This window comes from Scyliorhinus canicula, chromosome 5 (genome assembly GCF_902713615.1).
Source record: "Scyliorhinus canicula chromosome 5, sScyCan1.1, whole genome shotgun sequence".
Taxonomy (NCBI): Eukaryota; Metazoa; Chordata; class Chondrichthyes; order Carcharhiniformes; family Scyliorhinidae; genus Scyliorhinus; species Scyliorhinus canicula.
Window position 1 is genome coordinate 230,518,753 of NC_052150.1, and position 23,056 is coordinate 230,541,808.

Here is a 23,056-nt window from a genome sequence, read left to right on the forward strand (position 1 = left end):
CAAAAGTTCCAGAGATTTAGAGGAAAGGATTGCAAAGATGATTCTGGATAGGAGCGAAAGCAACAGGGTAGCTGTTGTGGGGGAAATGAAAAAAATGAAATGAAAATCGCTTATTGTCACAAGTAGGCTTCAATGAAGTAACTGTGAAAAGCCCCTAGTCGCCACATTCCGGCGCCTGTTCAGGGAGGCTGTTACGGGAATCGAACCGTGCTGCTGGCCTGCCTTGGTCTGCTTTAAAAGCCAGCGATTTAGCCCAGTGAGCTAACTTTAACTTTAACTTTCCAAATATTGACTGGAAACACTATAGTTCGAGTACTTTAGATGGGTCCGGTTTTGTCCAATGTGTGCAGGAGGGTTTCCTGATGCAGTATGTAGATAGGCCAACGAGAGGCGAGGCCGTATTGGATTTGGTACTGGGTAATGAACCAGGACAGGTGTTAGATTTGGAGGTAGGTGAGCACTTTGGTGATAGTGACCACAATTCGGTTATGTTTACTTAGAAAGACGGAGGTTGAGGGGTGACCTGATGGAGGTCTACAAGATTATGAGGGGCATGGATAGAGTGGATGGGCAGGCATCTGTCCCAGGGTGGAGGGGTCAGTCACCAGAAAACTGCTCTCCTCACAAAGGGTGGGAACCTAAAAAACATATTTTGCAAGGACAAAAATTGTAGGTTTTTGGGGTTTGATCGGTGGGGAGTGGGACTCTCAAAAGGACCAGGACAGGCATAGTGGGCCAAATGGCCTCCTTCTGTTCTGTATTGCTGTTTGATTCGATGTGGGAAATCTCCGCCAATCCATCTGTCCATGTTACATAGATACATAGAAGATAGGAGCAGGAGGAGGCTTTTTGGCCCTTCGATCCCGCTCCACCATTCATCACCATCATGGCTGATCATCCAACTCAATAGCCTAATCCTGCTTTCTCCCCATAGCCTTTGATCCCATTCTCCCCAAGTGCTATATCCAGCCGCCTCTTGAATATATTCAAAGTTTTAGCATCAACTCCTTCCTGTGGTAATGAATTCCACAGGCTCACCACTCTTTGGGTGAAGAAATGTCTCCTTATCTCTGTCCGAAATGGTTTACCCTGAATCCTCAGACTGTGACCCCTGGTTCTGGACACACCCATCATTGGTAACATCTTCCCTGCATCTACCCTGTCTATTCCTGTTAGAATTTTATACGTCTCTATGAGATTCCCCCCTCATTCTTCTGAACTCCAGCGAGAACAATCCCAACCTCGTCAGTCTCTCCTCGAATGACAATCCCGCCATCCCTGGAATCAGTCTGGTAAACCTTCGCTGCACTCCCTCGACAGCAAGAACATCCTTCCTCAGAGAAGGAGACCAAAACTGCAGACAATACTCCAGGTGTGGCCTCACCAAGGCCCTGTACAATTGCAGCAACACATCCCGGCTTCTATACTCGAAACCTCTCGCAATGAAGGCCAACATACCATTAGCCTTCTTTACCGCCTGCTGCACCTGCATGCTTACCTTCAGCGAATGGTGTACAAGGACACCCAGGTCCTGCTACACACTCCCCTCTCCCAATTTACAACCATTCAGGTAGTAATCTGCCTTCCTGTTTTTGCTTCCAAAGTGAATAACCTTACACTTATCCAAATTATACTGCATCTGCCATTGATTTGCCCACTCGCTCAACCTGTCCAGATCTTGCTGTAGGATCCCTGCATCCTCGTCACAATTCACCCTCCCACCCAACTTGGTATCTGCAAACTTTGAGATGTTACATTTTGTTCCCTCAGCCAAATCATTACTATATATTGTGAATAGCTGGGGTCCCAGCACCGATCCCTGTGGTACCCCGCTGGTTACTGCCTGCCAATTTGAAAGGACCCATTAATCCCGACTCTTTGTTTCCTCTCTGCCAACCAGTTTTCTATCCACCTCAATACATTTCCCCCAATCCCATGCACTTGAATTTTGCACAATCATCTCTTATTTTTTGCACAATCACCTCTTCCTCTCTGTTCTTCCGTCAATAACTCCTGCTGCAATTTCTTGACCAGGGAGTGAAGAAACCATTCTCCGCGATTGTTCGCCACTCAGGGGATGCTCAGGCCATGGGGCAGAAACCGAACAGCTTCCTGCGTCAGGTAAGAGTGCGTGAGAATTATCGGCAGGCTCATTCTGCAGAGTTCAGGCTGGTCTGAGCTCCTACCTGCTCACAGTCACAATGAGAATGAAACTCTTCAATTGTGGAAAAATCAAACTCATTCGCAAACAATTTCAAGTTCTGAAAGAAGAGCCGCGTGCACTCGAAACGTTAACTCTGTTCCTCTCCCCCAGACGCTGCCAGACCCGCTGACTGAATCCAGCATTTTCTGATTTTATTTCGGATTACCAGTGTCTGCGGTATTTTGCTTTTATTTCATTTCCCAGCGATATTTGGGAAATGGTAATAATAATAATAACTTATTGTCATGAGTAGGCTTTAATGAAGTTACGGTGAAAAGCCCTGAGTCGCCACATTCCGGCGCCTGTTCAGGGAGGTTTGGGGAATTGAACCCGCACTGCTGGCCTAGTTCTGTATTAGAAGCCAGCTGTTTAGCCCACTGTGCCAAACCAGCCCCTGGTACTCAGTCATCTTATTTTAATGCCATGATAACCTTCACGAGGACCGTGGGGAATCACTCACCAATCTACCCACAGGGCTGGTGGAGTAGGGGCTCCCATGGTAACGGACGGAGGCTGGTGCCCAGCACTGACCCGTTACTGAGCCCTGTAAATGCCATCCCAGAGCGGGACTAGGAAGTCCTGTTGGCCCCGGGCTGGGGCAGTACTGTTGCATTTTGAGTTTAGGATAAATCTTTTTAAACCTTCCTCTTTGTGTCTCCACAACACTGGCGACACGGATGGGATAACAGGATTCTGGACAGCCCTGCTTTAAAAACAGCAACAACTATGTTAATAATAATAATCTTTATTAGTGTTGCCAGTAGGCTTACATTAACCCTGCAATGAAGTTACTGTGAAAATCCCCTAGTCGCCACATTCCGGCGCCTGTTCGGGTCACAGAGGGAGAATTCAGAATGTCCAAATTCCCAAACGAGGAAACATACGAAGAGACGGCTGGCGTGGGTCCCGAAGGTCGGCCGGCGTGGGTCCCGAAGGTCGGCCGGCGTGGGTCGCGAAGGTCGGCCAGCGTGGGTCGCGAAGGTCGGTCAGCGTGGGTCCCGAAGGTCGGCCAGCGTGGGTCCCGAAGGTCGGCCGACGTGGGTCCCGAAGGTCGGCCAGCGTGGGTAGCGAAGGTCGGTTAGCCTGGGCCCCGAAGGTCGGTCAGCGTGGGCCCCGAAGGTCGGTCAGCGTGTGTCCCGAAGGTCGGCCGCGTGGGTCCCAAAGGTCGGCCGGTGTGGGCCGTGAAGGTCGGCCTGCGTGGGTCCCGAAGGTCGGTCAGCGTGGGTCCCGAAGGTCGGTCAGCGTGGGTCCCGAAGGTCGGTCAGCGTGGGGCCCCGAAGGTCGGCCGCGTGGGTCCCAAAGGTCGGCCGGCGTGGGTCCCGAAGGTCGGTCAGCGTGGGCCCCGAAGGTCGGTCAGCGTGGGCCCCGAAGGTCGGTCAGCGTGGGTCCCGAAGGTCGGCCGGTGTGGGCCGTGAAGGTCGGCCTGCGTGGGTCCCGAAGGTCGGTCAGCGTGGGTCCCGAAGGTTGGTCAGCGTGGGTCCCGAAGGTCGGTCAGCGTGGGTCCCGAAGGTCGGCCGGCGTGGGCCCCGAAGGTCGGTCAGCGTGGGCCCCGAAGGTCGGCCAGCGTGGGCCCCGAAGGTCGGCCAGCGTGGGCCCCGAAGGTCGGTCAGCGTGGGCCCCGAAGGTCGGTCAGCGTGGGCCCCGAAGGTCGGCCGGCATGGGCCCCGAAGGTCGGTCAGCGTGGGTCCCGAAGGTCGGCCAGCGTGGGCCCCGAAGGTCGGTCAGCGTGGGCCCCGAAGGTCGGTCAGCGTGGGCCCCGAAGGTCGGCCAGCGTGGGCCCCGATGGTCGGTCAGCGTGGGTCCTGAGGATGGGTCGGACGGCGTGGGTCGCGAATGTCGGCCAGCGTGGGTCCCGAAGGTCGGCCGGCGTGGGTCGCGAAGGTCGGCCAGCGTGGGTCCCGAAGGTCGACCGGCGTGGGTCGCGAAGGTCGGCCAGCGTGGGTCCCGAAGGTCGGCCGGCGTGGGTCCCGAAGGTCAGCTGGCGTGGGTCCCAAAGGTCGGCCAGCGTGGGTCCCGAAGGTCGGTCAGCGTGGGTCCCGAAGGTCGGCCAGCGTGGGTCCCAAAGGTCGGCCGGCGTGGGTCCCAAAGGTCGGCCGGTGTGGGCCGTGAAGGTCGGCCGGCGTGGGCCCCGAAGGTCGGTCAGCATGGTCCCCGAAGGTCGGCCAGTGTGGGCCCTGAGGGTCGGCCAGCGTGGGTCCCGAAGGTCGGCTGGCGTGGGCCCCGAAGGTCGGTCAGCGTGGGTCCCGAAGGTCGGTCAGCGTGGGCCCCGAAGGTCGGCCAGCGTGGGCCCCGAAGGTCGGTCAGCGTGGGTCCCGAGGATGGGTCGGCCGGCGTGGGTCGCGAAGGTCGGTCAGTGTGGGTCCCGAAGGTCGGCCGGCGTGGGTCCCGAAGGTCGGTCAGCGTGGATCCCGAAGGTCGGTCAGTGTGGGTCCCGAAGGTCGGCCGGCGTGGATCCCGAAGGTCGGTCAGTGTGGGTCCCGAAGGTCGGCCGGCGTGGGTCCCGAAGGTCGGTCAGCGTGGGTCCCGAAGGTCGGTCAGTGTGGGTCCCGAAGGTCGGCCGGCGTGGGTCCCGAAGGTCGGCCAGCGTGGGTCCCGAAGGTCGGTCAGCGTGGGTCCCGAGGATGGGTCGGCCGGCGTGGGTCCTGAAGGTCGGCCGGTTGGTAACAATGGGTCCCCGGAAAGAAATTTGATAAAGACCGGCAGGTAAGAAGGTAAGAAGCAACAAAAGATAATCCCTCTGGCTGTTTGTGTAGCCCTGACATTCATCATTATTCAGAGCTTGACTTACTCGGCAGCCCAGGACAATGTTTACTGAACTGGTAGAATTGGTGGTGGACCTCGATGGCCCGAGACCATCAGTAATTCTCCTCTGCTACAGGTTTGATACAGTCAGAGGAATCGCTGGAGAACCAGGCTCAGGAAACTGGCCGAGCACTGTGAGTATGGATCATTCCTGGCAGACATACTCCGGGATAGATTGGGATGCGGGATAAGTGACGTTGTGAAATGGAAAATCTCACTTGCTGAACCCGCCTTGCACCTTAAGAAAGCCCCAGAACTGTTGCTGTGCCGCGATTGGGGCCCAGGAACTTCAAGGTTCAATGGACTCCAGTGCGGTCAGCGTCGAACTGGGCTCCCCAGAGAAAACACATCCACGCCCAACACACAACCTGTTCACCACCCACGGCAGGCAAGGATCTGGCTCAAAGCCACAAGACCCACAAAAAGTCAGGGAAGCACCCCAGAGGACATCAGGGAACACGAGCAAGTGTACTGGCAATGCGGCAGAATGAAATGCCGCACTGTCACAGAGTCATACTGAGGGAGTGCTGCACTGTCAGAGGGTCAGTACTGAGGGAGTGCTGCACTGTCAGAGGGTCAGTGCTGAGGGAGTGCCGCACTGTCAGAGGGTCAGTACTGAGGGAGTGCTGCACTGTCAGAGGGTCAGTGCTGAGGGAGTGCTGCACTGTCAGAGGGTCAGTACTGAGGGAGGGCCGCACTGTCAGAGGGTCAGTACAGAGGGAGTGCCGCACTGTCAGAGGGTCAGTACGGAGGGAGTGCTGCACTGTCAGAGGGTCAGTACTGAGGGAGTGCAGCACTGTCACAGAGTCATACTGAGGGAGTGCTGGACTGTCAGAGGGTCAGTACTGAGGGAGTGCTGCACTGTCAGAGGGTCAGTACTGAGGGAGTGCTGCACTGTCAGAGGGTCAGTACTGAGGGAATGCCGCACTGTCAGAGGGTCAGTACTGAGGGAGTGCTGCACTGTCAGAGGGTCAGTACTGAGGGAGTGCCGCACTGTCAGAGGGTCAGTACTGAGGGAGTGCTGCACTGTCAGAGGGTCAGTACTGAGGGAGTGCTGCACTGTCAGAGGGTCAGTACTGAGGGAGTGCTGCACTGTCAGAGGGTCAGTACTGAGGGAGTGCTGCACTGTCAGAGGGTCAGTACTGAGGGAGTGCTGCACTGTCAGAGGGTCAGTACTGAGGGAGTGCTGCACTGTCAGAGGGTCAGTACTGAGGGAGTGCTGCACTGTCAGAGGGTCAGTACTGAGGGAGTGCTGCACTGTCAGAGGGTCAGTGCTGAGGGAGTGCTGCACTGTCAGAGGGTCAGTACTGAGAGAGTGCTGCACTGTCAGAGGGTCAGTACTGAGGGAGTGCCACACTGTCAGAGGGTCAGTACTGAGTGAGTGCCGCACTGTCAGAGAGTGAGTACTGAGGGATTACCGCACTGTCAGAGGGTCAGTACTGAGGGAGTGCTGCACTGTCAGAGGGTCAGTACTGAGGGAGTGCCGCACTGTCAGAGGGTCAGTACTGAGCGAGCGCCGCACAGTCAGAGGGTCAGTACTGAGGGAGTTCTGCACTGTCAGAGGGTCAGTACTGAGGGAGTGCTGCACTGTCAGACGGTCAGTACTGAGGGAGCGCCGCACTGTCACAGGGTCAGTAATGAGGGAGCGATGCATTGTCAGAGGGTCAGTACTGAGGGAGTGCCGCACTGTCAGAGGGTTAGTACTGAGGGAGAGCCGCAATGTCAGAGGGTCAGTACTGAGGGAGTGCGGCACTGTCAGAGGGTCAGTACTGAGGGAGTGCCGCACTGTCAGAGGGTCAGTACTGAGTGAGTGCTGCACTGTCAGAGGGTCAGTACTGAGGGAGTGCCGCACTGTCAGAGGGTCAGTACTGAGAGAGCGCCGCGCTGTCAGAGGGTCAGTACTGAGGGAGTGCTGCACTGTCAGAGGGTCAGTACTGAGGGAGTGCCGAACTGTCAGAGGGTCAGTACTGAGGGAGTGCTGCACTGTCAGAGGGTCAGTACTGAGGGAGTGCCGCACTGTCAGAGGGTCAGTACTGAGTGAGTGCTGCACTGTCAGAGGGTCAGTACTGAGGGAGTGCCGCACTGTCAGAGGGTCAGTACTGAGAGAGCGCCGCGCTGTCAGAGGGTCAGTACTGAGGGAGTGCTGCACTGTCAGAGGGTCAGTACTGAGGGAGTGCCGAACTGTCAGAGGGTCAGTACTGAGGGAGTGCTGCACTGTCAGAGGGTCAGTACTGAGGGAGTGCCGCACTGTCAGAGGGTCAGTACTGAGGGAGTGCTGCACTGTCAGAGGGTCAGTACTGAGGGAGTGCCGCACTGTCAGAGGGTCAGTACTGAGGGAGTGCTGCACTGTCAGAGGGTCAGTACTGAGGGAGTGCTGCACTGTCAGAGGGTCAGTAGTGAGGGAGTGCTGCACTGTCAGAGGGTCAGTACTGAGGGAGTGCCGCACTGTCAGAGGGTCAGTACTGAGGGAGTGCCGCACTGTGAAAGGGTCAGTACTGAGGGAGTGCCGCACTGTCAGTGTGTGATGCGAGTTTGCCTGGGAAGGCCGTGTAACGGGGGTCGCTGCTTGTTTTTAGTGAGCAGCAGGGTAGCATGGTGGTTAGCATAAATGCTTCACAGCTCCAGGGTCCCAGGTTCGGTTCCCGGCTGGGTCACTGTCTGTGTGGAGTCTGCACGTCCTCCCTGTGTGTGCGTGGGTTTCCTCCGGGTGCTCCGGTTTCCTCCCACAGTCCAAAGATGTGCGGGTTAGGTGGATTGGCCATGCTAAATTGCTCTTAGTGTCCTTAATAAGTAAGGTTAGGTGGGGTGGGGTTGTTGGGTTACGGGTATAGGGTGGATACGTGGGTTTGAGTAGGGTGATCATTGCTCGGCACAACATCGAGGGCCGAAGGGCCTGTTCTGTGCTGTACTGTTCTATGTAGATGTATTCTCTTGGGGAACCTGGATTGAACGTTACAGGAGGTTGTTGGGAAATTGTAATTCTAAACATAAATTCCGCAGCTGTGACCCGACTGACCGGCAGACAGGTAGAAGGGCCGAATGGCCTCCTGCTGATCCTATTTTGGGTTTTTTGGACAAAGTGTTCAGCCTGCCCTACGGAGAGGGAATTATGGTTCCTACGTTCCCAGTTTGATGAAGACGAGGTCAGATTTCTCTGGTGACCTGATCAATATTTATCCTTGGTCAAACATCGACAATAATAGATTCCATGGTGAATATCAGTTTATAGTCTGAGGGGGGATTATGGGGGCAAATCGCAGCTCATGTTCCCACAGCAACTTCATCCTGAACCTTAATCGCGGCAAATCTGATTGCAATGTCGTGGGGCAGCTGTCATGACGTCTTTCCATTTTAGCGTGACCCCTCCCTCACTGACCCCTCCCTCACTGACCCCTCCCTCTCTGACCCCTCCCTCACTGACCCCTCGCTCTCTGACCCTCCCTCACTGACCCCTCCCTCACTGACCCCTCCCTCTCTGACCCCTCCCTCTCTGACCCTCCCTCACTGACCCCTCCCTCACTGACCCCTCCCTCCCTGACCCTCCCTTTCTGACCCCTCCCTCACTGACCCCTCCCTCGCTGACCCCTCCCTCACTGACCCCTCGCTCTCTGACCCTCCCTCACTGACCCCTCCCTCACTGACCCCTCCCTCTCTGACCCCTCCCTCACTGACCCCTCCCACCCTGACCCCTCCCTCACTGACCCCTCCCTCGCTGACCCCTCCCACCCTGACCCCTCCCTCACTGACCCCTCCCTCACTGACCCCTCCCTCACTGACACTCCCTCACTGACACTCCCTCGCTGACCCCTCCCACCCTGACCCCTCCCTCCCTGACCCCTCCCTCGCTGACCCCTCCCTCCCTTATCCCTCCCTCACTGACCCCTCCCTCGCCGCTGCCCACTCCGCTGCTGCCCACACCGCTGCTGCCCGCTCTCCTGCTGCCCGCTCCGCTGCTGCCCGCTCCGCTGCTGCCCACTCCGCTGCTGCCCACTCAGCTGCTGCTGCCCACTCTCCTGCTGCCCACTCCACTGCTGCCCACTCCACTGCTGCCCACTCCACTGCTGCCCACTCCACTGCTGCCCACTCCACTGCTGCCCACTCCACTGCTGCCCACTCTGCTGCTGCCCACTCTGCTGCTGCCCACTCTGCTGCTGCCCACTCCGCTGCTGCCCACTCCGCTGCTGCCCACTCTGCTGCTGCCCACTCCACTGCTGCCCACTCCACTGCTGCCCACTCCACTGCTGCCCACTTTGCTGCTGTCCACTCTGCTGCTGCCCACTCTGCTGCTGCCCACTCTGCTGCTGCCCACTCTGCTGCTGCCCACTCTGCTGCTGCCCACTCCGCTGCTGCCCACTCTGCTGCTGCCCAATCCGCTGCTGCCCACTCCGCTGCTGCCCACTTTGCTGCTGCCCACTCCGCTGCTGCCCACTCCGCTGCTGCCCACTTTGCTGCTGCCCACTCTGCTGCTGCCCACTCCGCTGCTGCCCGCTCCACTGCTGCCCACTCCGTTGCTGCCCACTCCGTTGCTACCCACTCCGCTGCTGCCCGCTCCGCTGCTACCCGCTCCGCTGCTGCCCACTCCACTGCTGCCCACTCCGCTGCTGCCCACTCCTCTGCTGCTGCCTGCTCCGCTGCTGCCCACTCCACTGCTGCCCGCTCCACTGCTGCCCGCTCCACTGCTGCCCGCTCAGCTGCTGCTGCCCACTCCGCTGCTGCCCACTCCGCTGCTGCCCACTCCACTGCTGCCCACTCCACTGCTGCCCGCTCCACTGCTACCCGCTCAGCTGCTGCTGCCCACTCCGCTGCTGCCCACTCCGCTGCTGCCCGCTCCACTGCTGCCCACTCCACTGCTGCCCACTCTGCTGCTGCTGCCCACTCCACTGCTGCCCACTCCACTGCTGCCCGCTCAGCTGCTGCCCACTCTGCTGCTGCCCACTCCGCTGCTGCCCACTCTCCTGCTGCCCGCTCCGCGGCTGCCCACTCCGCTGCTGCCCACTCCACTGCTGCCCACTCCGCTGCTGCCCACTCCGCTGCTGCCCACTCTGCTGCTGCCCACTCCACTGCTGCCCGCTCCACTGCTTCCCACTCTGCTGCTGCCCACTCTGCTGCTGTCCACTCCCCTGCTGCCCACTCCACTGCTGCCCACTCCACTGCTGCCCACTCCACTGCTGCCCGCTCCACTGCTGCCTGTTCCGCTGCTGCCCGCTCTGCTGCTGCCTGTTCCGCTGCTGCCCGCTCCACTGCTGCCCGCTCAGCTGCTTCTGGCCACTCCACTGCTGCCCACTCCGCTGCTGCCCACTCCACTGCTGCCCACTCCACTGCTGCCCGCTCAGCTGCTGCTGCCCACTCCACTGCTGCCCACTCCGCTGCTGCCCGCTCCACTGCTGCCCACTCACTACTGCCCACTCAGCTGCTGCCCACTCCGCTGCTGCAGCCCACTCCGCTGCTGCCCACTCCGCTGCTGCCCACTCCGCTGCTGCCCACTCCGCTGCTGCCCACTCCGCTGCTGCAGCTTCCTCCTCGAGCAGCTCCAGCTCATACAGCCGCAGGGTATCCCCCAGGGCTGCGGTGACTAGGAGGAAGGCCACCATTGCTGGTTGTATTCCAATATCCATTTCATTTCATTTCATTATCTGCAGGGGGTGAAAGGTCGAAATGTCAGTACGGTGCATACCCCCTTGCCCAACCAGGTCCGCCGGGCTACACGGTGACCCTGGTTGGCAGTGTGGGCTCTCACACCACATGTTCCTCTTCCCCCCCCCTCCTCCCTCCACCCCGGCCCCATCGGCAGACCCGGCACCGTGGGAGCCCCTGGGACTTGACTCTGCTGTCAGTGGTACCATTGGCTGGCACTGCCCATGCCAGCGATACGCTCTATGGCACCCAATCGGCCCCCCTGTAGGGGCTACTGTTGGGTGGGCCGTGTGATGCCCCGCCGGTGGGTGGCGACTGGTTGGTTGGTGGGGGGTGGGGGTTATAGTGGAGGGTGGGGGGGGGTGCAGCGGGCTGGAGAGTGGGGGCTGGGGTTGCGGGGGAGGGCAGCCGGGGCAGTGTGAGGACCGGCAGCCCACGGTGCCGCCTCTCCGTGTCCTCCCTCCTCGCTATCCCTCAGCAGCCACGGCAACTGTTTCCCGATTACTGCAAGCACAAGTCAACTTGCCGTCGGGATTTTCCTCCCGGCGGAGATGGAGAATCACGGAGGCTCCGGAGAATACCGTCGGCGTTTACGTGTGGAGCGGAGCGCACTGACAGTGATGTTGAGGTGATGGAGAATTGGGATTGGCCGTGACATCAGCATCTGCCACAACGCCGACGTCAAAACTCATTCTCCGCCTAATTGCAGTTCCCGATTCCGGGGTCAGTCGATGGAGAATCCCGTCCCGGAGTCTGAAAAGGGACATAGACAGATGTGGTGCCGGTTTACAATTCTCAGTCTGAACCTGGAGTTCCTGCGTCAGGCACGTCCTCACGTAATTCCCTTAACGTCAGCCAGAGGGAGCTAGACTCAAGGGCACGGAATCGGGCTTCACTGCGTCCACAGGAAACCCATCAACAATGCCGGCCTTGTGTCACTGTCCGTGCGGAGTCTGCACGTTCTCCCCGTGTCTGTGTGCGTTTCCTCCGGGTGCTCCGGTTTCCTCCCACAGTCCAAAGATGTGCAGGTTAGGTGGACTGGCTGTGGGAAATTGCCCCCTTAGTGTCCCAAGGTTAGGAGGGGTCACGGGAATAGGGCAGGGGGAGTGGTGTGTTGCTCTTTAGGAGCGTCATTGCTCAGGTGGTTCACACAGTCAGATTGTCGAATGCCTCCTGACGTTCCGACATCCACTGAAATTTCCTGTGCTTTTCCAGAGGTTCAGTCAGTGGAGCAGTGGAATTTGGCACGAGTTTCCGGTCGAAACCACTGATGTGCAGAAATCTGAGAACTTTGCACCTCGTTGATGGGATTGGAAACTATCCAATAGCTTTGGTTGACATTGGGTGGGGCTGGCTGACCATGTCCAATTGTACGGTCCAAGAAGGTGACTTGAGCTTTCGCAAATTAATATTTAGCCAAGTTCACCCCAACATTCCTGCTTCCTGTAGTCGATTGAATAATTCCTTTCAATGTTTCACTGCTTCCACACTTGACTGAACATCACCGAATCGGCAATGCAGATGGCATTAATCCCGGTTCTTTGTTCTGACATCCCGGACCCTGGCACCAGGGAGGCAACGCACCATCCTGGAATCACATTGATGGCCACAGTAGCACCTGTTCCCCTGGCTATAGAATCTCCGATTACTATTGCTCTTCCTCTCTACCTCCCACCGCCCCGCAGACAGCAATAACCAATTTGTGAGCGGGGCTCACTCAGAGATTCCTGAACTACCCGCCTGTCTGGCTTGGATTTGGCGACTGAATATTTTAAGGTGGAGCTGGATAGATTCCTGACTGACAGGGGAGTTAAAGGGAAGAGGGAGGTAGACAGGAAAGTGGAGTTGAGGCCACAAGCAGATCAGGCATGGTGGAGCCGAGGGGCCGAATGGCTTCCTCCTGATCCTAATTCATTTGCTGAATGTAACCAGCAGGTGTCTCGAGGAGATTGCAGTTGGCGGAGGATTTGAATTTCCATCATGCTTCAGCTACCAAAGCAAGTTCCACATTCCACAATCTTGATCATTTTGCAGCGTCTCTCGATCTCTTTCGAACATGGAGACTGCCTCGGTCTCCACGGTGACAACACGTGTCAACTGGACACTCGGGAATGGTTCTGTGGGGTTCAATGATGTAAAGAACAATACAGCACAGGAACAGACCCTTCGGCCCTCCAAGCCTGCGCCGATCATCGTACCTGCCAAAACCCAAACCGTCTGCACTTACGGAGTCCGTATCCTTCCATTCCCACCCGATTTCTCTAGATGCCCCTTCAATGCCCCTAAATACCACTATCGTACCTGTTCCCACCACCTCCCCAGACAGTGCGTTCCATATGACCAGATTGATTCAAGGGATGGCGGGACTGTCACATGAGGAGAGATTGATTAGGTTGGGATTGTTCTTGCTGGAGTTCAGAAGAATGAGGGGGGAATCTCATAGAGACGTATAAAATTCTAACAGGACTGGACAGGGGTAGATGCAGGGAAGTTGTTCCCAATGATGGGTGTGTCCAGAACCAGGGGTCACAGTCTGAGGATTCAGGGTAAACCATTTCAGACAGAGATAAGGAGACATTTCTTCACCCAAAGAATGGTGAGCCTGTGGAATTCATTCCCACAGGAAGTAGTTGATGCTAAAACATTGAATATATTCAAGAGGTGGCTGGATATAGCACTTGGGGAGAATGGGGTCAAAGGCTATGGGGAGAAAGCAGGATTAGGCTATTGATTGGATGATGAGCCATGATCCTGATGAATGGCGGAGCGGGATCGAAGGGCCGAATGGCCTCCTCCTGCTACTATCTTCTATGTATCTATGTACATATTTACTACCCTCTGTGTAAAAAACTTGCCTCGCACATCTGTTCTGAACTTTCCCCCACGCACTTTAAACCTATTTCCCCAAGTACTTGACTCTCCTACCCTGGGAAAGAGCATCTGACTATCCGCTCTGTCCAAGCCACTCAATCTTGTAGACCTCTATCAGGTCGCCTCTCAACCTCCGTCGTTCCAGTGAGAACAAACCGAGTTCATTCTCATAGTCATAGATGTTTACAGTATGGAAACAGGCCCTTCGGCCCAGCTTGTCCATGCCGCCCAGTTTCTATCACTAAGCTAGTCCCAATTGTCCGTATTTGGCCCATATCCCTCTATACCCAGATTCCCCATATAACTGTCTCAATGATTTTGTACCCTCCTCTACCACTGTCCCTGGCAGCTCGTTCCAGATGCTCACCACCCTCTGTGAAGAAATTACCCCTCGGGACCCTTTTGTATCTCTCCCCTCTCACCTTTAACCTTTGCCCTCTAGTTCTAGACTCCTCTACCTTTGGGAAAAGATGTTGACTATCTACCTTATCGATGCCCCTCATTATTTTCTGACCTCTATAAGATCGCCCCCTAAGCCTCCTACACTCCAGGGAAAAAGGTCCCATCCTGTCCAGCCTCTCCTTATAACTCAGACCATCAAGTCCCGGTAGCGTCCTCGTAAATCTCTTCTGCACTCGTTCTAGTTTAACAATATCCTTCCTATAATAGGGTGACCAGAACTGAACACAGTATTCCATGTGTGGTCTTACCAATGTCTTGTACAACTTCAACAAGACGACCCAACTCCTGTATTCAATATTCTGACCAATAAAACCCAGCATGCTGAATGCCTCCTTCACCACCCTGTCCACCTGCCACTCCACCTTCAAGGAGCAATGAACCTGTACCCCTCGATCTCTTTGTTCTGTAACTCTCCCCAACTCCCTGCCATTAACTGAGTGGGTCCTGCCCTGATTTGATCGACCAAAATGCATCTCCTCACATTTATCCAAATTAAACTCCATCTGCCATTCATCAGCCCACTGACTTTGGCAGCACGGTAGCATTGTGGATAGCACAATTGCTTCACAGCTCCAGGGTCCCAGGTTCGATTCCGCCTTGGGTCACTGTCTGTGCGGAGTCTGCATGTTCTCCCCGTGTCTGCGTGGGTTTCCTCCGGGTGCTCCAGTTTCCTCCCACAGTCCAAAGATGTGCAGGTTAGGTGGATTGGCCATGATAAATTGCCCTTAGTGTCCAAAATTGCCCTTAGTGTTGGGTGGGGTTACTGGGTTATGGGGATAGGGTGGAGGTGTTGACCTTGGGTAGGGTGCTCTTTCCAAGAGCCGGTGCAGACTCGATGGGCCGAATGGCCTCCTTCTGCACTGTAAATTCTATGATTCTATGACTCAATTGGTCAAGATCCTGTTGCAATCCTAGATAACCTTCTTCACTGTCCACTATGCCACCAATCTTGGTGTCATCTGCAAACTTACTAACCATGTCTCCTACATTCTCAACCAAGTCATTAATATATTTAACAAATAACAGTGGACCCAGCACCGATCCCTGAGGCACATCGCTGGTCACAGGCCTCCAGTTTGAAAAAACAACCCTCCACAACCACCCTTTGGCTTCAGTCGCCGAGCCAATTCTGTGTCCAATTGGCTACCTCACCCTGTATCCCGTGAGATTTAACCTTTTGCAATAACCTACCATGCTGTACCTTGTCAAAGGCCTTGCTAAAGTCCATGTAGACAACGTCGACCGCACTGCCCTCATCTACCGTCTTGGTTACCCCTTCAAATAAGTCAATCAAATTGGCAAGACATGACTTTTCCCTCACAAAGGATAACAAAAATTGACAAGTCGTGTTGCAGCTGTGCAGAACCTTAGTTAGGCCTCATTTGGAATATTGTGTTCAATTCTGATCGCCACACTACCAGAAATATGCGGAGGCTTTGGAGAGGGTGCAGAGGAGGTTTATTGGATGTTGCCTGCTGACTCTCCCTAATTCACCCTTGCCTGTCTAAATGCCTGTAGATCCTGTCCCTCAGAAGACCTTCTAACAATTTACCCACAACAGAAGTTCGGCTCACCAGTCTGTAATTCCCAGGCTTTTCCCTCCAGCCTTTCCTAAACAAGGGCACATCGGCTACCCTCCAATCTTCAGGCACCTCTCCTGTGGCTGTCGATGATTCAAATATCTCAGCTAGGATCCGGCAATTTCCTCCCTGGCCTCCCATAATGTCCTGGGATACATTTCATCAGGTCCCGGGGATTTATCTATATTGATGCCCTTTGATACCTCCAGCACCACCTCCTCTGTAATATGTACACTCCTCAAGACATCACTATTTATTTCCCCAATTTCCCTAACATTCGTGTCTTTGTCAACAGTAAATACTGATGAGAAATATTCATTTAGGACCTCTCCCATCCCTTGTGGATCTGTACATAGATGACCTTGTTTATCCTTAAGTGGCTTGACCTTCTCCCTAGTCACCCTTTTACCCTTTATGTATCTAACCTCTTCTCATTGCTAATGCCCTCCATACCAGGCAACATCCAATAAACCTCCTCTGTACCCTCTCCAAAGCTTCCACATCCTTCTGGTAGTGTGGCAACCAGAATTGAACACTATGCTCCAAGTGTGGCCTAAATAAGGTTCTGTACAGCTACAACATGACTTGCCAATTTTTATACTCAATGCCCCGGCCAATGAAGGCCAGCATGCTGTGTGCCTTCTTGACTACCTTCTCCATCTGTGTTGCCCCTTTCATTGACCTGTGGACATGCACAACCAGATCTCTCTGCCTGTCAATACTCGTAAGAATTCTATCATTTACTGTGTAATCCTACATGCACTGGACCTTCCAAAGTGCATTACCTCACACTTGTCCGGATTAAACTCCATCTGCCATTTCTCCGTCCAAGACTCCAACCAGTTTATATCCGGCTGTATCCTCTGACAATCCTCTTCACTATCCGTAACTCCACCGATTTCTGTGTTGGCTGCGAACTTACTAATCAGGCCAGCTACATTTTCTTCCAAATCATTTACATACACCACAAACAGCAAAGGCCCAGAACTGATCCCTGTGGAACGCCGCTAGTCACAGTCTTCCATTCAGAAAAACACCCTTCTACTGCTACCCTCTGTCTTCTGTGCCCAAGCCAGTTCTGTATCCAACTTGCCAGCTCTCCTCTGATACCATGTGACTTCACCTTTTGCACATGAGGGACCTTGTCAAAGGCTTTCCTGAAGTCCATGTAAACAACATCTACTTCCTTTCCCTCATCTATCATCTTTGTCACTTACTCGAAAAACTCGATCAAATTAGTGAGGCACGACCTCCCCTTCATAAAACCATGCTGCCCATCACTAATAAATCCATTTGTTTCCAAATGTGAGTAAATCCTATTTCATAGAATATAGAATATAGAACATAGAACAGTCCAGCATGGTACAGGCCCTTCAGCCCACCATGTTGTGCCACCATTTACCCTAATCTCAGATCAACCTAACCTACACCCCTTCAATTTACTGCTGTCCATGTGCCTGTCCAAGAGTCGCTTAAATGTCCCCAATGACTCTGACTCCACCACCTCTGCTGGCAGTGCATTCCACACACCCACCACTCCCTGTGTAAAGGGCTGTTTAGCACAGGGCTAAATCGCTGGCTTTGAAAGCAGACCAAGGCAGGTCAGCAGCACGGTTCAATTCCTGTACCAGCCTCTTGGAACAGGCGCCGGAATGTGGCGACTAGGGGCTTTTCACAGTAACTTCATTGAAGCCTACTCGTGACAATAAGCGATTTTCATTTTCATTTCATAAAGAACCTACCTCTGACATCTCCCCTATTCCTCCCTCCAATCACCTTCAAATGATGTCCCCTCGTGACAGCCATTTCCACCTTAGGGAATAGTCTCTGGCTATCCACTCTATCCATGCCTCTCATCACTTTGTACACCTCTATCAAGTCACCTCTCTGCCTTCTTCCCTCCAGTGAGAAAAGCCCTAGCTCCCTCAACCTTTCTTCATAAGACATGCCCTCCAGTCCAGGCAGCATCCTGGTAAATCTCCTCTGTACCCTCTCCAAAGCATCCACATCCTTCCTATAATGAGGCGACCAGAACTGGACACAATATTCCAAGTCTGGTCTAACTATGGTTTTATAAAGCTGCAGCAAAACCTCGCGGCTCTTAAACTCAGTACCCCTGTTAATGAAAGCCAACACCATACGCCTTCTTAACACCCTATCAACCTGGGTGGCAACTTTTAGGGATCTATGTACGTGGACCCCAAGATCCCTCTGTTCCTCCACACTTCCAAGAATCCTGCCTTTAACCCTGTATTCAGCATTCAAATTCAACCTTCCAAAATGAATCACTTCACACTTATCCAGGTTGAACTCCATCTCCCACTTCTCAGCCCAGCTCTGCATCCTCTCAATGTCCTGTTGTAACCTGCAACAGCCCTCGACACTATCTACAACTCCCCCAGCCTTCGTGTCATCGGCAAGCTTACTAACCCACCCTTCCACTTCCTCATCCAAATCATTTATGAAAACCACAAAGAGCAGAGGCCCCAGAACAGATCCTTGCGGGACACCACTGGTTACCAACCTCCAGGCGGAATACATTCCATCCACTACCACTCGATGCCTTCTTTCGGCCAGCCAATTCTGTATCCAGACAGCCACATTTCCCTGTATCCCATGCCCCCTAACTCTCTGAATGAGCCTACCATGGGGAACCTTATCAAATGCCTTACTGAAAAGATTTCTAAGAATCTTTTCCAATAATTTCCCTACCACTGACGTAAAGCTCAACGGCCCATAATATCCTGGATTATCCCTGCTGCCTTTCTTTTTTTCAATAAATTTAGAGTACCCAATTCATTTTTTCCAATTAAGGGTCAATTTAGATTGGCCAATCCACCTACCCTGCATATTTTTGGGTTGTGGGGGAAAAACTCACGCAAACACAGGGAGAATGTGCAAACTCCACACAGACAGTGACCCAGAGCCGGGATTGAACCTGGGACCTCAGCGCCGTGAGGCAGCAGGGCTAACCACTGGACCACCATGCTGCCCTCTGCTGCCCTTCTACAATGAAACAACATTGGCTACTCTCCAGTCCTCTGGAACTTCACCTGTAGCCAATGAGGAGTCAAAGATTTCTGTCAAGGCCCCAGCAATTCCCTTCCTTACCTCGGGCAGTATTCTGGGGTTTGTTGCCGGTGCCACGTGCTAGCGAGGTGAGGAACAGGGAGAGAGTGCAGATAAACACGTGGCTGCAGGGATAGTGTAGGAGGGAGGGTTCCGGGTACATGGATAATTGGAGCACATTCTGGGGAAGGTGGGACCTGTACAGACAGGATGGTTTGCACCTGAACAAGAGGGGCACCAATATCCTGGGAGGGAAATTTGCTACGGCTCTTCGGGGGGGTTTAAACTAATTTGTCAGGGGGCTGGGAAAATGAGCTGTAGTCCAGAAGCCAGTGCTGAGGGTAGTGAGGTACTGAGGAGGTTATCAAGGTCGCAGGAGTGTACCGGCAGACAGAAAGGTGGGTTGAAGCGTGTCTACTTCAATGCAAGGAGCATCCGGAATAAGGTAGGTGAACTTGGAGCGTGGATTGGTATTTGGGACTACGATGTTGTGGCCATTACGGAGACATGGTTAGAACAGGGACAGGAATGGTTGTTGGCGGTTCCGGGGTATAGATGTTTCAGTAAGAGTAGGGAAGGTGGTAAAAGAGGTGGAGGAGTGGCATTGTTAATCAAGGATAGTTTAACGGCTGCAGAAAGGCAATTCGAAGGGGATCTGCCTACTGAGGTAATATGGGCTGGAGTTAGAAATAGGAAAGGAGCGGTCACATTGTTAGGAGTTTTCTATACGCCCCCAAATAGTAATAGAGACGTGGGGGAAGAAATTGCAAAACAGATTATGGATAGGTGTGGAGGTCTCAGGGTGGTTGTCATGGGTGACTTTAACTTTCCAAATATTGATTGGAACCTCTATAGGTCGAACAGTTCAGATGGGGCAGTTTTTGTAGTGTGTGCAGGAGGGTTTCCTGACACAATATGTGGATAGGCCGACAAGAGGGGGGGGGGGCCACATTGGATTTGGTACTGGGTAATGAACCGGGCCAAGTGTCAGATTTGTTTGTGGGAGAGCACTTTGGAGATAGTGACCACAATTCGGTGTCTTTCACTATTGCAATGGAGAGGGATAGGGCCATACGGCAGGGCAAGGTTTATAATTGGGGGAGGGGTAATTATGATGCGATTAGGCAAGAATTAGGGAGCATAAGATGGGAACAGAAACAGTCAGGGAAAGGCACAAATGAAAAGTGGAGCTTGTTCAAGGAGCAAATACTGCGTGTCCTTGATAGGTATGTCCCTGTCAGGCAGGGAGGAAATGGCCGTGTGAGGGAACCATGGTTCACAAAAGAGGTTGAATGTCTTGTCAAGAGGAAAAGGGAAGCGTATGTAAGGATGAGAAAACAAGGTTCAGTTGGGTCGCTTGAGGGTTACAAGGTAGCAAGGAATGAGCTAAAAAAAAGGGGCTTAGGAGAGCTAGGAGGGGGCATGAGAAGTCCTTGGCGGGTCGGATCAAGGAAAACCCCAAGGCTTTTTACTCTTATGTGTGAAATAAAATAATGACCAGGGTGAGGTTAGGGCCGATCAAGGACAGTAGTGGGAACTTGTGCATGGAGTCAGAAGAAATAAGAGAGGTGTTGAATGAATACTTTTCTTCAGTGTTCACCAAGGAGAGGGGCCATGTTTTTGAGGATGAGAGTTTGGTACAGCCGGGTAGGCTGGAGGAGGTAGATGTTCTGAGGAAGGATGTATTGGCAATTTTGAAAAACCTGAGGGTCGACAGGTCCCCTGGACCAGATGGAATATATCCAAGGATTCTTTGGGAGGTGAGGGATGAGATTGCAGAGCCTTTGGCTTTGATCTTTGGGTCCTCACTGTCCACGGGGATAGTACCAGAGGACTGGAGAGTGGCGAATGTTGTTCCTCTGTTCAACAAAGGGAATAGGAATGACCCTGGTAATTATAGGCCAGTTAGTCTTACTTCGGTGGTCGGTATGTTAATTGAAAAGGTCCTGAAGGATAAGATTTATGACCATTTGGAAAGATGCAGCTTAATCCGGGATAGTCAACACGGATTCGTGAAGGGTAAGTCTTGCCTCACAAATTTGGTTTAATTATTTGAGGAGGTAACTAAGTGTGTAGATGAAGGTAGAGCAGTTGATGTCGTATACATGGATTTTAGTAAGGTGTTCGATAAGGTTCCCCATGGTCGGCTCATGAAGAAAGTAAGGAGGTGTGGGACAGAGGGAAATTTGGCCAATTAAATAAGTAATTGGCTATCACATAGAAGACAGAGGGTGGTGATGGATGGAAAATTTTCAGACTGGAGACCAGTTATCAGCAGTTTACCACAGGGATCAGTGCTGGGTCCTCTGCTATTTGTGATTTTTATCAATGACTTGGAGGAGGGGGCTGAAGGGTGGGTCAGTAAATTTGCTGATGACACCAAGATTGGTGGAGTAGTGGATGAAGTGGAGGGCTGCTGTAGGCTGCAAAGAGACATTGATAGGATGCAGAGCTGGGCCGAAAATGGCAGATGGAGTTTAACCCTGATAAGCGTGAGGTGATTCATTTTGGCAGAAAAAAATTGAATGCGGATTACAGGGTCAACGGCAGGGTTCTGAGGAATGTGGAGGAACAGAGAGATCTTGGGGTTCATGTCCACAGATCTCTGAAGGTTGCCACCCAAGTGGATAGAGCCGTGAAGAAGGCCTATAGTGTGTTAGCGTTTATTAACAGGGGGCTTGAGTTTAAGAGCCGTGGGGTTATGCTGCAACTGTACATGACCCTGGTGAGACCACATTTGGAGTATTGTGGCAGTTCTGGTCACCTCACTATAGGAAGGATGTGGAAGCATTGGAAAGGGAGCAAAGGAGATTTACCAGGATGCTGCCTGGTTTGGAGAGTAGGTCTGATGATGAAAGGTTGAGGGAGCTAGGGCTTTTCTCTTTGGAGCGGAGGAGGATGAGAGGCGACTTAATAGAGGTTTATAAGATGATGAGGGGGCTAGATAGAGCGGACATTCAGAGACTATTTCCTCGGGTGGATGTAGCTGTTACAAAAGGGCATAACTATAAGATTCAGGTTGGGAGATATAGGAGGGATGTCTGAGGTAGGTTCTTTACTCGGAGAGTGATTAGGGTGTGGAATGGACTGCCTGCTGTGCTAGTGGAGTCGGACACTTTAGGAACTTTCAAGCGGTTATTGGATAGGCACATGGAGCACACCAGAATGACAGGGAGTGGGATAGCTTGATCTTGGTTTCGGACAATCTTCGGCACAACATCGAGGGCCGAAGGGCCTGTTCTGTGCTGTACTGTTCTCTGTTCTAGATCCCATCTGGCCCTGGGGACTTATCTACTTTAATGCTTTTCAAGATGCCCAACACATCCTCTTTATTAATATCAACATGACTCAGAATATCTGCACACTCTACCCTATACTCCTCATCCACCGAGTCCTTCTCTTTGGTGAATACTGAGGCAAAGTATTCATTTAGTATCTATCCCATTTCCTCTGGTTCCATATATAGATTCCCTCCAACATCCTTGAATGTACCAACCCTTTCCCTGACTACCCTCTTGCTCTTTATATATGCAAGAAGCAGGGATTTGAAGAAGAGTCACATGGACTGGAACCTGTGTTGCTCTCTCCACAGACACTGACTAACCCGCTGGCTTTATCCACCATTTCCTCTCTTTAGTCTGGACTCAGCGGATTCTCGCTTTTCTCTATTTTAGGTTCTGGCCGTTTGCACGTACACCAAACTCTTCATTGATCAAACTATCCCTGAGGATGTCAAACAGAGAGCCAGAGAAATCCTCGACAACTGTGAAGGAAAAAGCATTGGTGAGTAAGGGCAGGGGGCAATACGGGTCGGAGAGGGGAGGAGGGGGATACGGGTCAGAGCGGGGAGGGGGACACGGGTCGGAGCGGGGGAGGGGGGGGTCGGAGCGGGGGAGGGGGGGTCGGAGCGGGGGAGGGGGATACGGGACGGAGCAGGGGAGGGGGATACGGGACGGACCGGGGGATACGGGACGGAGCGGGGGAGGGGGATAGGGGACGGAGCGGGGGAGGGGGACACGGGTCGGAGCGGGGGAGGGGGATACGGGTCGGAGCGGGGGAGGGGGATACGGGACGGAGCAGGGGAGGGGGATACGGAACGGACCGGGGGATACGGGACGGAGCGGGGGAGGGGGACACAGGTCGGAGCGGGGGAGGGGGGGTCGGAGCGGGGGAGGAGGGGTCGGTGCGGGGGAGGGGGATACGGGTCAGAGCGGGGGAGGGGGGGTCGGAGCGGGGGAGGGGGATCGGAGCGGAGGAGGGGGGGTCGGAGCGGGGGAGGAGGGGTCGGTGCGGGGGAGGGGGATACGGGTCAGAGCAGGGGAGGGGGATCGGAGCGGGGCGGGGGGGTCGGAGCGGGGAGGGGGATACGGGTCAGAGCGGGGGAGGGGGGGGTCGGAGCGGGGGAGGGGGGTCGGAGCGGGGGAGGGGGGGTCGG

At 54.1% G+C, this 23,056-nt stretch overlaps 1 protein-coding gene across 1 annotated transcript in view; it reads left to right on the forward strand.

Annotated features, from left to right (window-relative positions):
- LOC119965724 (alanine aminotransferase 2-like) overlaps positions 1–23,056 on the forward strand; it is an 82,962-nt gene that overhangs the window by 18,401 nt on the left and 41,505 nt on the right. The window contains exons 2-3 of the mRNA XM_038796487.1: positions 2,035–2,121; positions 22,296–22,408. Coding sequence (XP_038652415.1) covers positions 2,035–2,121; positions 22,296–22,408 — 200 coding nt within the window. The remainder of the gene's footprint in view (positions 1–2,034; positions 2,122–22,295; positions 22,409–23,056) is intronic.